This window comes from Schistocerca cancellata, chromosome 4 (assembly GCF_023864275.1).
Source record: "Schistocerca cancellata isolate TAMUIC-IGC-003103 chromosome 4, iqSchCanc2.1, whole genome shotgun sequence".
Lineage (NCBI taxonomy): Eukaryota > Metazoa > Arthropoda > Insecta > Orthoptera > Acrididae > Schistocerca > Schistocerca cancellata.
Genome location: NC_064629.1, coordinates 368,544,861 through 368,559,326, shown reverse-complemented (window position 1 = coordinate 368,559,326; position 14,466 = coordinate 368,544,861). Strand labels below are relative to the sequence as shown.

The 14,466-nt window shown below is 38.6% G+C and overlaps 1 protein-coding gene across 2 annotated transcripts in view; it reads left to right on the top strand.

Moving 5' to 3' along the window:
* Nucleotides 1-14,466, top strand: part of LOC126185208 (membrane-associated guanylate kinase, WW and PDZ domain-containing protein 1) — a 392,577-nt gene that overhangs the window by 329,329 nt on the left and 48,782 nt on the right. For both annotated transcript variants that reach the window (XM_049928090.1, XM_049928091.1), the window contains exons 11-12: nucleotides 2,202-2,394; nucleotides 7,079-7,201. In XM_049928090.1, the coding sequence (XP_049784047.1) occupies nucleotides 2,202-2,394; nucleotides 7,079-7,201 (316 nt within the window). The remainder of the gene's footprint in view (nucleotides 1-2,201; nucleotides 2,395-7,078; nucleotides 7,202-14,466) is intronic.

Here is a 14,466-nt window from a genome sequence, read left to right as displayed (position 1 = left end):
CAATGTTAGACTTTAAGGTGCAAAAGAATCCAAGGTTATAACCAAATAGTTTATGCATGTTCATGTAATAAAGTTTTGTTAACCTTACATCATGCTTTTCAATGTTTTGTGCAGAAACTAAAACTTTACCAAAGACTAACCTCAGCAGCAGACATACTTTTGCTTTACCTGCATAAAAATATTTTGATAGTGGCACAACACGAATATCACTGCATACTGGGCACTGCTTCCCCACCTCTTTCACCCTTGCTGCCAGCCATACTTCGCCTTCTCCCAAACTTGCAAGCACGTCCACATCACCTGGAAAGGCTTGTGCAGGCAGAGTAGGCAAAACAGCAAGCACGTGGAGCTTGAGAAACAGCTGTGATTGGCTGATGCCTGGCCCCAACCACTCAACTCACCGAAATGTCACTCAAAAAGTAATTTTAATTGAAGTATAATGCCACCTGTTATGATCCATAATTGACAAGATTAACTCACTTTGCAGCTGCAATTTTATCTACAGTGACCTATGAAAAATCCAGTCTTTGTATAAATTTGGAAATCAAAATTATCTGGGTACCCCTATGTAATGCAGAATTAACTGATAGATGTCATGAGATTCAGACTTGCCAGTATAAAAGGAGGCAGAGTGTATTGTGATGTCAGTAGGGAAGCAGTAACAGCAGAATGGGTCTGTTAGGAGAGCTTAGTGGATTTTGAACATGAACTAGTTACGGGATGTCACCTGAGCAGAAAATCATCAGGGATATTTCAACCATTCCAAAACTGTCCAGGTTGACTATTGGTGACCTGATCATGAAATGGAAATGTGAAGGAACAGCCACACCCAAACTAAGACCAGGCAGGCCTCATGTACTGACAGACAGGAGCTGTTGAGCATGTGGAGGATGGTTGTAGAAATTCACAAGAAATCAGCTGCAGTAATCACTCATAAGTATCAAAGTGCTGCCAGCAGTCCAGCTAGCACATTGACTGTGCATAGGAAGTTAAAAAGAATGAGTTACAGCGGCCAAGCATCTCGTCATAAACCACATATTTCTGTATGCTAAGCGACGTTTGAGGTGGTTTAAAGAGCAACACCACTGGACAGTGGGTGACTGGAAATGAGTAATTTGGAAAGATGAATCACACTATACTGTCTGGCAATCCGATGGAAAGGTTTGGGTTTTCCAGATGGCTACAAAATGTTACATGCCATCATGTGTAGTGCCAACAGTGAAATAGGGAATGAAATAGGGAAGGGGTGGTGTTACTGTAAGGGGATGTTTTTCATGGTTAATGTGTGGTCCTCCTATTGAAATTAAGAGAACACTAAGTATGCAAGAATATAAATGCATTTTACAGCGTTGTGTACTGTACACGGTAAAGGAACAGTTTGGAGATGATTATTTATTATATCAGTATGACAGTTCACCTGTCATAGCAGCAGCAGTTACGAGGCAATGCTTTGTGAGCAATAATGTTCCTGAAATATACTGACCTGTCCAGAGTACAACAGACAGCAAAGCAAAATTTGAAAAAAAAAAAAAAAAAACTGAAAAAGTTTCTCTTTGACAATTCATTCTATTCTGTTGAAGAATTTCTATTATTATAATGTGTAAAAAGTGATGGCAAGAAATTACTTATTCACATCTGTATATATTTTTAAAAAAATGAAAAAACCTTATAAATGTTCAGCATGTAGCCATATTTACAATTTAATTTGTGATGTTATCGTGCAAATGATCACTGGAACATGAAACTAACGATCAAACCTCAAAGCAATGAGCACTGTTTTTATAACATGGGAAATATTTTGGTCAGATGCTCTTCAATGTATGTGCAAAAGTTTTTATATAGAGGAATTTTGGTTATACCCTCCCAGCAATTCATTATATTCTTAAATTTTACGTTAAAGTTGCAGTTGTCTCTATTTTTGAACTTATTGAATGTTAATATCTCATGTGGCAGGCTGCATTCTTAATACTAGTAAGGCCTCTAAGGAGTTTGTTACTTCTTTATTTTTATTTTTTTTTTACTTTAAAAATAATACAAATGATAAAAAATAGTTTCTGAAGACCGAAAGTGAAAGATATCATTACATCTTAATAACAGTTTGTCAATGAAAAATATTGGATTGCATTCTGATATTTGTGGTGATTAGAAATGTGTTAAATTCTGTATATTAATAATTACAAGAGTTTTTGACAATTTTGCAGGTGTCAATAGGCCACATAGTTCCTGGTGGTGCAGCTGATCTCGACGGACGGCTGTGTACTGGAGATGAGATAGTGAGTGTCGATTCACAGTCTGTGTTGAGTACATCACATCATCATGTTGTACAGCTTATGGGGAAGGCAGCTGCAAATGGCAGAGTTGTTTTGGGGATACGCAGGAGAATACCTTCACAAGGTGGGTAAAACTTGCAGTAAGGATGTTAAAACTGGTACCGAGTCAAAGGTACAATTTTACTTAACTGCCCTGTTTGTGGGGAGGCAAACAGCATTGTCATTCATGCACAGTGTTGCCAGTCTCATCACTTTTCTAACTTAGAACTCATAGTTTCGTTAAAACAGACCTGTTCCAGAGGTGGCTAGGTGAGTACAGGTGCTCATGCTCACTTGCTGCTTGGGTAGTGAGCACTCGTGGTAGGATGCACTGGTCAAATGTCACTATGTAGTGCAGGGGAAGTGCAAACTGTGGCCGGCTGGAGTGGCCGTGCGGTTCTAGGTGCTACAGTCTGGAGCCGAGCACCCGCTACAGTCGCAGGTTCGAATCCTGCCTCGGGCGTGGATGTGTGTGACGTCCTGAGGTTAGTTAGGTTTAATTAGTTCTAAGTTCTAGGCAACTGATGACCTCAGAAGTTAAGTCGCATAGTGCTCAGAGCCATTTTTTTGCTAACTGTGTGCTGAATTAAATTTTCACTCTGCAGTGGAGTGTGCACTGATATGAAACTTCCTGGCAGATTAAAACTGTATGCCAGACTGAGACTCGAACTCAGGCCCTTGCCTTTTGCGGGCATGTGCTCTCCAAGAGCCCTTGCACACAAAAGGCAAAGGTCTGCATTGTGACTGGGTTAGGAACTTTGCGAAGGTCATTGCAGGATGGCTAGCTACAGTTATAACTTAAAGACCTACAGTATGACAGGAAGTTGCATGATAAATTCCATAATAAAACATGTCCTGTAGCCTTGTATAAATATTTTGCTCTCATAAATTTCTATGACAGTCTGCAGCTACAGTTATGTCGATGTTTGGGCATACATACTTGTTCGAGCAACTTTTTTCAACAATGAAGAGAACGAAATCTACCCACAGAAGCTTACTCATAGGCAACAACTTAAAAGCTCATCTTTGAATTAGCAGTACTCAGAAAGTGGTACCAGATACTAATGCTTTAGTGCAAAGCAAAATAAGTAGAATTCATTGACATGCAGTGTTTTTATATTTAACATGTGAGTAAAATAGTCACACGAGTTGAAGTCAATTTAAACTTATGTTCATGCTAAGGCTGCATCAGTCGTACAAAGTATCATGTTTCGTACTTAGTTGCCCTATGTTCTTTGGCTCATCAATTAAAAGACATGTAAGTTTCATTTCTCATCAAGGCAGCAGTCTTAGGCAATCAATTTCCCACAAAGGCCATTAATTAGCCACAGTACAGCGATACATTTCTATTCAACTAACATTAGCAGTCCTAGAGTAGATATGTTGAAAAGAGTTTCTCATGCTGAGCTGCCTTGTTCCAATTCCTTTTCCCCTCTTCTCCCTTGCCCTTCCACTACTATTACTCACTGTGAGCCAGCCACTTTCTCCTGAAGTGTGAGCGTGAGCCAGCTTGCACGGTCACATGGTGAACAGGCCTACTTTAAAGTACCTGTTCAAATTGTTGATTGCCATAATCGCAACAAACTGTTGGGTGACACATCATGGGCTGACACAGGTACTCTAGTATCTCAGTAGATTGGTGTATCACTTGTTGCAGTCCTAAAAACTACCTTCATGTGAGTGCTGACTTTAGGCCCATAACCTAAAATCTTAACATGGTCACCGAAGTAACAATCCACGGGTATTGTATCAGGTGACTGAGCTGTCCATGGAACTGGACCATATCAACCAATCAGTTGTTACCCAAATTCTACATCAAAGTAGTCTCTTACATCACATCCATAATTTTGAAGCCACATTAAGATGCGAATAATTAATGTTTACATCACTGAGCTGTGTGTAAGGACTGCATTTACTGCCACTGGTGGCATCCTAAAGCCTAATTACCCTTCATTCACAAACCATTGTTTGCTAAATGAAAGGTTTCCCCATGAATGTGCAGTGTATTCAATATTAAACCTAACAGGAGTTTCATTGTGGACTACGTGTCTATTTCCACCTAGAAGTGTAAGTTGCTGTTGTCATTGTGTGTGTGTGTGTGTGTGTGTGTGTGTGTGTGTGTGTGTGTGTGTGTGTGTGTGTGTTTTGTCTTAAAACAAGGAACAAAAATTTGAGCAGAAAGTCTTGATTTTTGAAGTAAAGCCTGCTTTTCAAACTTTTTAATTTTTTCATCGCCTTCAGTGTGACTGGAAGCTGTTACAATCTTCAAGCAAATCTCTTTTGACACATGCTTCAATACAGTAGAGTCTCCAGAAATTTTTCTACTTCTAAGAATGAATTACTAGAATGTCAATATTTTTGAACAACTGACTGAATTATGTACTAAATTTAAATTAAAAAAGATTTTGCTGTGAGCTGTGCTGTATGTAATGTTAGTGTAGCAGTTAATGTTACTGGGTGCTGTACTGTGGGTTCCCAGTTCAAATCAAATCACTAGCAAATATTTCTTATTTAATATTTATCATTTCTAGAAGGTTCTCAAACTACTTGTGTTTGTAATATTTGCATATTCTGGAATATTCAGTATTCTTATAAATAACAGGACCCTCCATCCAGGAGGGTACAGACATGTCTGTACATTGGTGTCCATAATATAAATGCTGTCATTCCTAAGTTTTGTACTTCAATGAAGACCCTGCTGTTGAATTTGAACATGCTTGTGGTTATGATGGGATAATATTTGTATACTACTGTACATATGCTATACACAAGTACAATGTGAGAGTGGGAATATGCAGTGCAAGAAGCTTCAGAGTAGTCCATTGTTTTCCTTTTTGTACAAAAACTAAAAATATAAGTCATAGAAGATTTCCAAAGTGTTTACTTTAATTGTTCTTTAATATTATATATTCATTTACTACGTATTCAGTATTGATAAACGGAGTTTCACACACTAAAACAAACTCTAAATCTTTCTAAATTTTAAAAACATGTTTCAGAGTTTTGTTATAAACAATTTATTTTACACATCAGTAATGTTTGATGGATAAGTCCATGACTGTATGTTAAACTCTTAAAGCGACAATAGCAGTCCAAAAACAGTCACCTCTTAGTGACTAGTTATGAGGTGTTTTTGTCATTTTGCCAAGTGAGGTTGCGGCAGCGCGGTTCCTTCCGTCCCTTTACGATGAACCTGCACCTACCTGTGAACATTGTCTCAGCAGATCATCAGTAGGGAAGCCGAGTGAAACCTACCATACTTTGACATGAACCAGGCTGCAATTAAAGTCACTAATCTATGTTTCGGGAGAAAGTTTTCACATGAAATGAAAGGTTGGAAATTTTGTCCTTAATTAATATATTCTGAAACGTAGGTGAACAGGTATCACTGCCAAGCCCGAGCTAGTCTTAACACAGTCACTCACAATCCCTTTCACTCACATTAGCAAGTTTATGGTGCTGCATTTCCCGAAAATGTAGTAGCTACAAAAATACAGATTGTTTTTGATGGAGAATGCTCGCCAAATTTTAAGTCTGTCAGTACCTAATGCAGTCACAGTTTTTAGTCACCAACCTGCGCAATACGCCATGCGGAATTTGTCTTTTCTCGTCACAAAATTCACTTAAAAATTCCAAAATTTCTATACACCCATCGGAATAATTATGCCATCACCTTACAACACTTTTGATGTATTAAACACTGCTAGATCCGGCAACTTATCATTTCCATCAGAACTACTACTACACACGTCCGAACTGTTTCATGGCTAGGCTCCAACTCTTCTCTAGAATACTCTAAGTCTTCTCTACCAGCAGAGAAAGGCGCGCGAAGAATATTGCTTTACCATTGGTCAGTTTATTCAACAGCAATAGCAAAACAACATTCTCCTGTGTCAGTCCACGCTTTTCATCAATAAGCAATCGTAAAATAATAAACCTAACGACTGCACTTTTTACTGATGTAATTATCTAATATGCTGAAGTTTTGTTTATGCATAAAGTTATTTACTATTGTTATTTATACCTGAATTAACTTTTCCTTTACCATGAACTTACTTGACAAATCTATTCTACAAAAATCCTCTTTGTCCACATCCATACTTCTTCAAAATGTTCCCACACTAAATCCCACTTCATAACTCGTTAAACAATTATCTTCATATTAATCTTAAACCACACTCGCGCATCATTCATACTGCTAAAACCCATTTATAACATTTTACATACACAAAAAGACATAATAATACTTTATGAAGATATTAGAACAGTTTATGAAAAACATTCTATTACTTTAGTGCACTCTAGTGGGCACAATCGAAACTAAATCACAGTCCCCTATCTAATACTGTCCTCTATCGGCTGATACATAAAATACATGTGCATCCAGTCTCGTGTCACCATCTGTCACTATCCAGCTCTGACACACATCTCCCACTTAACCGCCTCAAGGCCGCTACGCCTCAAGGTTACACAGTGGAATTGCATTCAGGAGGATGACAGTTCAAATCTGTGTCCAGCCATGTGGATTTATGTTTTCCATGATTTAGGCAAGTTGCTCCAGGCAAATGCTGAGATGGTTCCTTTGAAAGGGCATGATCAATTTCCTTCCCCATGCTTCTTCTCTAATGACCTCAATGTCAATGGGACATTAAACTCTAATCTTCTTTCCTTCTTTCTTTTTGTCATTTTAATTTAGTAAACAGTTAATCTCTGTCTGGTGGATTACTTATTCATAGTGTACTCATAATTAAGTTTATTTTCAATTTCAGATGTTGCTGCTCATTCCAGACCGGAAGCTGGGTACCCATACGATGTCACTGTTACAAGACGAGAAAATGAAGGCTTTGGTTTTGTTATAATTTCATCAGTGAATAAAGCTGGTTCAACTATAGGTAAACCATTTACAAATGATATAATAGTTATTTTGCTGCTTTCTGTCTTTTTCAGCTCATTAGTCCTCTAACTTCTGAGGGAAGCACATACTGCTCATATGGTGTAGTTGTTAATGACTCAAGGCAGGTCTTCTACAATTGGAGAAGTCTATTGTCTTTTATTAAACTTCATTGTTTTTGTGTGTTTACAAGGAATGAATTCAGGAACTACTGTACATGTTTTCTAAGCTAGTTTTCATGAGATACAGATAGCAACATCAAACACTCAAAAACAGATAGCTGACTGGACACAAATAGCTGTTAACATTCCACAGGCATTTTGTAAAGGCCCTACTATGTGTGATCACACTCTTGGGGACAGGGGGAGTCCATGTATAAAACTGCTTCTCAGTCAGTCTTTGTGAATTATTTGGCATTTTACAGGGAAAGCACTGTTACTGGGCTGGGTGTTCTGGATGGTTATTGCTCATTAGCACATTGTGAAATTGTTAGTAAAACTTGCTCAGTCCCATCAGGCAGGTTGAGATATCAGTACAACTTGACTGTATTGTCAGCTTGTGAAATTAGGATGGCAGAAAGGCATCCTGAGAGATAAACTAAGAAATTCATTTCCGATAGTTTCTGATATAAATTCTTATAGCAACCAGTCATCACTTGAGTTATGAAATTCAACTTTATTATCCTTTACCACTTAAGGGTATTTAACATTCATCTTCAGGAGGGTCAAAATGTGTTTAGATCAGCACTATACACTGTAAACAAGAGCCCTGGCATTTGCTGCCACTTCGTTGCACCTCCTTAATTTTTTCCTGGTGTGCAGCCTTTGTTTATTTACCCTGGTAAAAATCATTTCCTGTGATTGTGGGACTCCCTGTGAAGATTCAATAGATATGATACAGGAAGTAAGCTGTTGCCTTTTCAAAGTTAGCGTGCCAGCAGTCACTCATAATGACTTAGGGAAACCATGGAAAAGCCAATATAACAGTTCACACCAGATATGAGATACCACTATAAGGCAAAGGTGAAAGTACTGTACACCAATATGTTATGTATTCAAATAAATGAACTGTAACTATCTGTAGTAATAACTACTAATTATAATATTATTTTTACTTCTCTAAGACTTCGTTGTACCAATCTGCATCATGTTCAGTTTTTTTAAGGAGCTTATAGCAGTTCTTTCTGTCTAATGGAATACATACTGTTAAATGCATCTTCATTTTTAATTTTTGAGTACACCTTACAAGTGACACGTTGTACTCATTTGCACCCTTCAGTTTCACTCTTTATGCCATCACCTTTACAGTGTTCCATTTTTCTCCACTACACACATTGATTTTCCCCTAAGACCAATTCATATTAATATATCATGTCATGGTGTACTACAGTAGGGTTATAGTAAAGGGAAAGCAACCACGGATGTCTTAACACTTCGACTTTCAAGAGCGATTAGTTGGATTTGGATTATATGAGGTCTGTTCAGAAAATTCCGAAACATTCGCTATGTTTAATGTGTAACTGCCAGAAGTTTCATTGTTGCTTGTCTGTTAGTTATTGTTCAGTGCTGTATTCAGTAGAATGTTGTCGCACAGTTAGTGAATTTTGAGATGGCAGAGTTAGAGAAGTGACATGTCTGCCTTAAATTTTACGTGAAACTCAATAAGAACTTTACAGAGACACAACAAATGATGCAGGAAGCCTACAGTGATGAGTGTTTAAGCTGACTCAATGTTAGGAATGGTTAACACAGTTTAAAAATTGCTGGATGGACGTTAAAGATGACCCTTGTTCAGGACGCCCTTCAATGTGTACTGATGATGCTCATGTCAGGAATGTCAACGAAATTGTGTGTGCCAGTCAAAGACTGTCTGTCCAGGACATTGCAGAAGAAAGTAACATTTCAGTTGGGTCAGATCATGAAATTCTGACATAGCATCTTGGAATGCATCAATTTGCTGCCAAGTTCGTCCCACGGCTCATGATTCAAGACCAGAAATACCGCCACCTCACAATCTGTGAAGAGCTTTTGGATCATGCAAATGAGAACGAAATGTTCCTTAAGAAAACCATAACTCGTGATGAGACGTGTGTGTACTGCTATGATGTTGAGACCAAGGTTCAGTCTTCACAGTGGGTCAGAAAAGGTTCTTCAAGACCAAAAAAAGCTCATCAGGTCAGGTCAAATGTCAAAGCTATGTTGATAATTTTCTTTGACTGTGAGGGATTAGTTCATCATGAATTTGTGCCACAGGGACAAACTGTTAATCGATGGTACTATTGGGAAGTGTTGCGACGCCCGCGAGAAAATGTCAGAAGGAAATGGCCTGAAATGTGGCAAGACAGTTCATGGCTCTTGCATCATGATAATGCACCCACACATTCATCCCTGTTGGTGCATGACTATTGCACAAAAAACGAAATCAATGTGCTGCCTCAGTCTCTGTATTCTCCAGACCTAGACCCTGCGGATTTTTTTTTTTTTTTCCAAAAGTTGAAAAGCCCATTGAAAAGATGGCACTTTGCAACAATAGTCTTGGCAAAAGAAAATTTTCAGCGAGTGAAATGGGGTGGGAGCAGTGTATCAGTTGTGGAGAAGAGTATTTTAAGGAGACCATGCACAATAAGTAAAAGGTAGGCATAGAAAAATTGTGTGGACGAAATTCCAGAATTTTTTGAACAGACCTTATGTGTTGGGTGTTCATTGCTCAGAATCTGTTGTGATGGTCATCTTCTTGCAATTAGATATATCCGTTGGAGGGAGAACCTCTAGCTTGTGTCCCCAACTTTGTGACACTACAGTCAGTATGCTGCCCTCCCACCTCTCCAGCCTTACGGGGTGCGTAGCTGTATTTGTTAGTGATGGTAATCATAGCTTAGTGGTTCACCTCACCACAGATTTGCAAGCAGTTTGCTGCACTGGCTTCTGAAGAGGCCCAGAATAATTGTGAACCACTGAGTGACAGAAGGTTCTGTAATCAAAACTGCATTCTGAAATCAGTGCATTATTTATATTTTAACTGAGGATTTGCTCCTTTTTAGTTTTTTTTTTTAATTTTTATTAATGGGATAAATCATAGTTAAAGTATTCTTTAAAAAAAATCTGCATTTTATTGTACTTTGTGTCATAATGTTTCACTTTTACTTGCTGTTGTCACAGACCTAAAATTTTACTTGTCAGTGTGTGCTCTTAAATCTCCTTTCTGGGTATAACTATGGACTATATGTTAGTTGATCTAAACTAGAGGAAAACTGCATTGTGAATATTGTTTCCAGGTTTGGAATGAATTGGTTGAAATTCATGCACAGTGGAAAGCTGCTTTGTTTTCCTTTGAACAGCTGAAAGATGCTACAAGTGCATGTATCATAATGCCATTGCGTATGGAACAATGTGTGGTCCCTATAAGCACTGACGTTGAGACCCCAAACTCTCTGTTAGACATGGATGTACACCAATTTGATAACAGAGTGAGCATGTGCACACATCAGCTGTCCTATGCACTCAGTAATGCTGGAAACAGAGAAGTTGGGTGTAGTGCATTTCCTTACAGCAGAATGTACAGGGAACAGAAATTCTATAAAGAATGGCATAAGCACACAGAGAGCACTGAATGTTTATTGCAATTCCAACACTCAATCAGACCCCTGGGGAAATGGCTGCCACTGCTAACTTGCTGGTCTTCAACAATGAGGACACCCGTGTGCTGGACAGGGGTATCAGTAATGCTGTCTGGCATTGCAGATTGTGTCATCGGTTAGTGAAAGCCGTCCTTCCTTGAATCGCTTGTGCCGTGCCTTGACCCTTCAAATAGGTGTGTTGTTTTGTGTATGCTTGTGTCATTCTTTGATGAATTTCCATTCCATGCACACTTTCCGCTGTCTCTTCTTTTGGAGCCTCCATTTCTCATTTCCAACGTGACTGAGCACAGCAGACATTTGATGTGTGCACCCACGTCCATCTAGGAGGTAGTTTGGGGCTTTAGCACTCTTACAGTGACCATATCTGCTTCCATTGGCATTGGAATTATGATACCTTCCACAGTTTTCATTTTACAGTGCGCAGCTTTGTATTTATTTATTTTTTCAACCTAATATATTAGGGATTATACTTGGCTCCAGATGCTGTTTCCTCTTCAGAAGAGACAAGTGTTAAATTTGCCTGTCCCACTTGACTGTAAATGGTATATCAGACTCTATATATAGGTGAAATGGTGTAAGCAGAGACTCTGGGCTAAAACTCTCATCCCCCTTAACCAAAAAGCATGTGAAGTGCTGTCTGAAACTTCAATACTTTTTTTATTATCAGAAAGCTATCTAGATCCTGTGTGTGAAATGGGTACAACGGTTTTTAAGGAAAGGCAACTCTGCATTCAGTGAGGGTAAACATTGTTGCAGAGGGGTCCAAATACTTGTCTTGGACATTAAGAAATGCCCCAAATAATCTAAATATCAAGATGATAGTGGTAAATTTTTGAAGTATTTGCAAAACTGCTGGAGTTTCAAGGGCTATTAACAAGTAGTGTGGCTGACATAATACTTGGCACTAAGAGTTAGTTAAAGGCTGAAACAGATAGTAGCAAAGTCTTCAAAAAGAAATTTGAGCATTTACTGAAAGTGATGCGAGTTGATTCTTTTGTATCAGCAAACAAGAATCTTAAATCATCTGAGATATAAAATGCAAAGTTATTTGAACATGAACTATCATGAATGGGATAAAAATTGTACTTGGATACTTCTATTGGCCAGCTTACCAAGCTGCAAAAATAACTGAAACTTAAAGATGTTTCCAAGTCATGTTATAATAGTTAGAGAAGGTTTTAATCACCCCATTATTGATTTGGAAAATTAGTTCATAAATAACAGATAAGTGAGAACTCCCCATGAAATAATTATAAAAGATTTCTGAGAAAATAATGTAGAACAAGTGGTCTGGCTTCTTACCTATGATGGAAATATTCTAAACTTTCTGACTACAGAGAGATGCAATGTCGTTGAGGATGTTCAACTTTTGACTCAGACCAGCCATCATAGCAATATTCTCTGTGCCTTAGAGAGACAATACCAAGGTGATTTTGTGGTTTTAGACTCCTGACAAGCTTCTGGTACAGTACTACATAATTTTTTCCCCAAAAAAGGCAAAATACGTTGCCATTGGATATCTATACAGATTTGTGACTAGACTGAAAATTTTGTAACGTTCAGGACAGCACATTATCCTAAATGGTGAGTTATCAATAGACACTGAAGTTACATCCGTTGTGCTTGAGGGGAGTGTAATAGGAACTATAGCTGTTCATATTACATGATAATGCAGCAGATCATGTTAGTTGCAGCCTCAGGGTTTTTACAGATGCTGCTGTTTATGAGGAAATTCTATTATGTAAAAACTGCAGTAATATCAATTTAGAACCTGACAAAGTATCAGGCTGGTTCAAGGTCTACAAACTAGCTCTTAGTGTAGGGATATGTAAAGTTGCACACTTCACAAAAAGTAAAAGTGTGGTATCATTTGGCTACAGGATTAGTGAGTCAAAAATAAATATTTGGGAGTAGCAATGTATAGATATATGTAGTGCAATGGACACATAGGTACATTGTAGGTAAAGCAAATAGAAGACCATGATTCGTCAGTAGGTCACTGAGAAAATTCAGTTTGTCTACAAAAGAGGTTGCATGGAGAAAGTTGTACAGCCCATACTTAAATATGGTTCAAGTGTATGGGTTCTATATCATGTTGTTCTGAAGAGGGGTCATCGAGCAAATGCAAAGAAGGGTGGTGTAAATGGCCACAAGTTTGTTTCACTGGTGAGTGAGAGAGAGAGTGAGTGAGTGAGAGAGAGAGAGAGAGAGAGAGAGAGAGAGAGAGAGAGAGAGTAAAACAGAAATGTTGAATAATTTGGAATTGCTGACTCTCAAACAAAGAAGTGGATATATTATAAGATCCTGCATAGAAAACTTCAAGAACTGTCTTTCAGGGTAGATGCTAATATTATGCTTCAGTTCCCTATGTATCTACCTCACAAAGCAAGCTGTTTCAGCTGGAGGGCAGGGGTGGGGGAAAATGTTAATGTGTGAACAATGAGAGAGACTAGCATCCATGCGCAAGGGTGGGCAAATGGCTTGCGTGCAGTTGGTCAATACCTTGCACACATCAGAGCCAGCTAGTCAGTTGACCACGGCGTTTATTAAGTATGTGGTGTTTGACATTTCTGACGTCAGACCATGTATTGTCGCAGGAGACAGAATACTTGTCAATGCTGGACTGTGAAGTTAGAAGCAGTCTGCAGTTCTTATAATTTTCATGACAGAAAAATCTATTAACAATAAAACATTGACCCATAGACTTTGTGTCCAATGCATTTCTGTGTTGCTCGAGAAATTCTTCTAAAAGTACATCACGATACCATCGCAACAAATTCATGTTGTACTTTAGCAGGGTGCAGTGTTGTAGATCAATTACTTGTAATTACATTTCTCAGGGTAAAATATATGTCCTGTATGTTTTTCAGTCAAATCTTACACCAGTCTTTGTGCAAAATAGCAGCAAGTTCAGGTAAAGGTAATGGAGATGGATACCTATCACACTCTCCCCTATCCAAAGTAGATCACAAAGGCTCAATAATACTGAGATCTGGTGACTGTGGTGACCAGGGGAGACATGACAATTCATCCCTGTGCTCACAAAACCAGTCCTGGACAATGTGAGCAGTGTGAACAAGGGCCATGTCATCTTGGAACACAGCATCAACATTGGGGAGCAAACACTGTACCATGGGATGGATCTGATCAGCCAAAATGGTCCCATAATCCTTAGCAGCAACATGACCTTGTAAAGTAACCAAGGAATACCACATTATGGCTGTCCCGATCATCACTGAACCTCCGCCGTATTTCATTCTTGGGATGTAAACATGACCAGAAGTTTGAAATAATGTGAAACAAGACTCATCTGACCAAGTGACTTTCTTCCATTGCTCCATAGTTTAAGTTGTGGCTTTGACACCAGGTTTTCTGTTTATGGGCATTTGCATCACTGATGAGTGGTTCTGGAATTCCAGCTCACTTTGCAGTTCACTGATTCTGGAGCTCCTTTCGTGTTTTTGTTAATGACAGGGTTTGCAAGTGTGACATTCAGTTCTGCAGTGACTTTTGCAGCCATTGTACTCTTGTTTTAGATCACAATCCTTTTCAATGTCTGCCCACCACGATCTCTCAAAATACACTTTCATCTGCAATGTGATTTAGCGAATCATGTTTTTCAGCTTTCC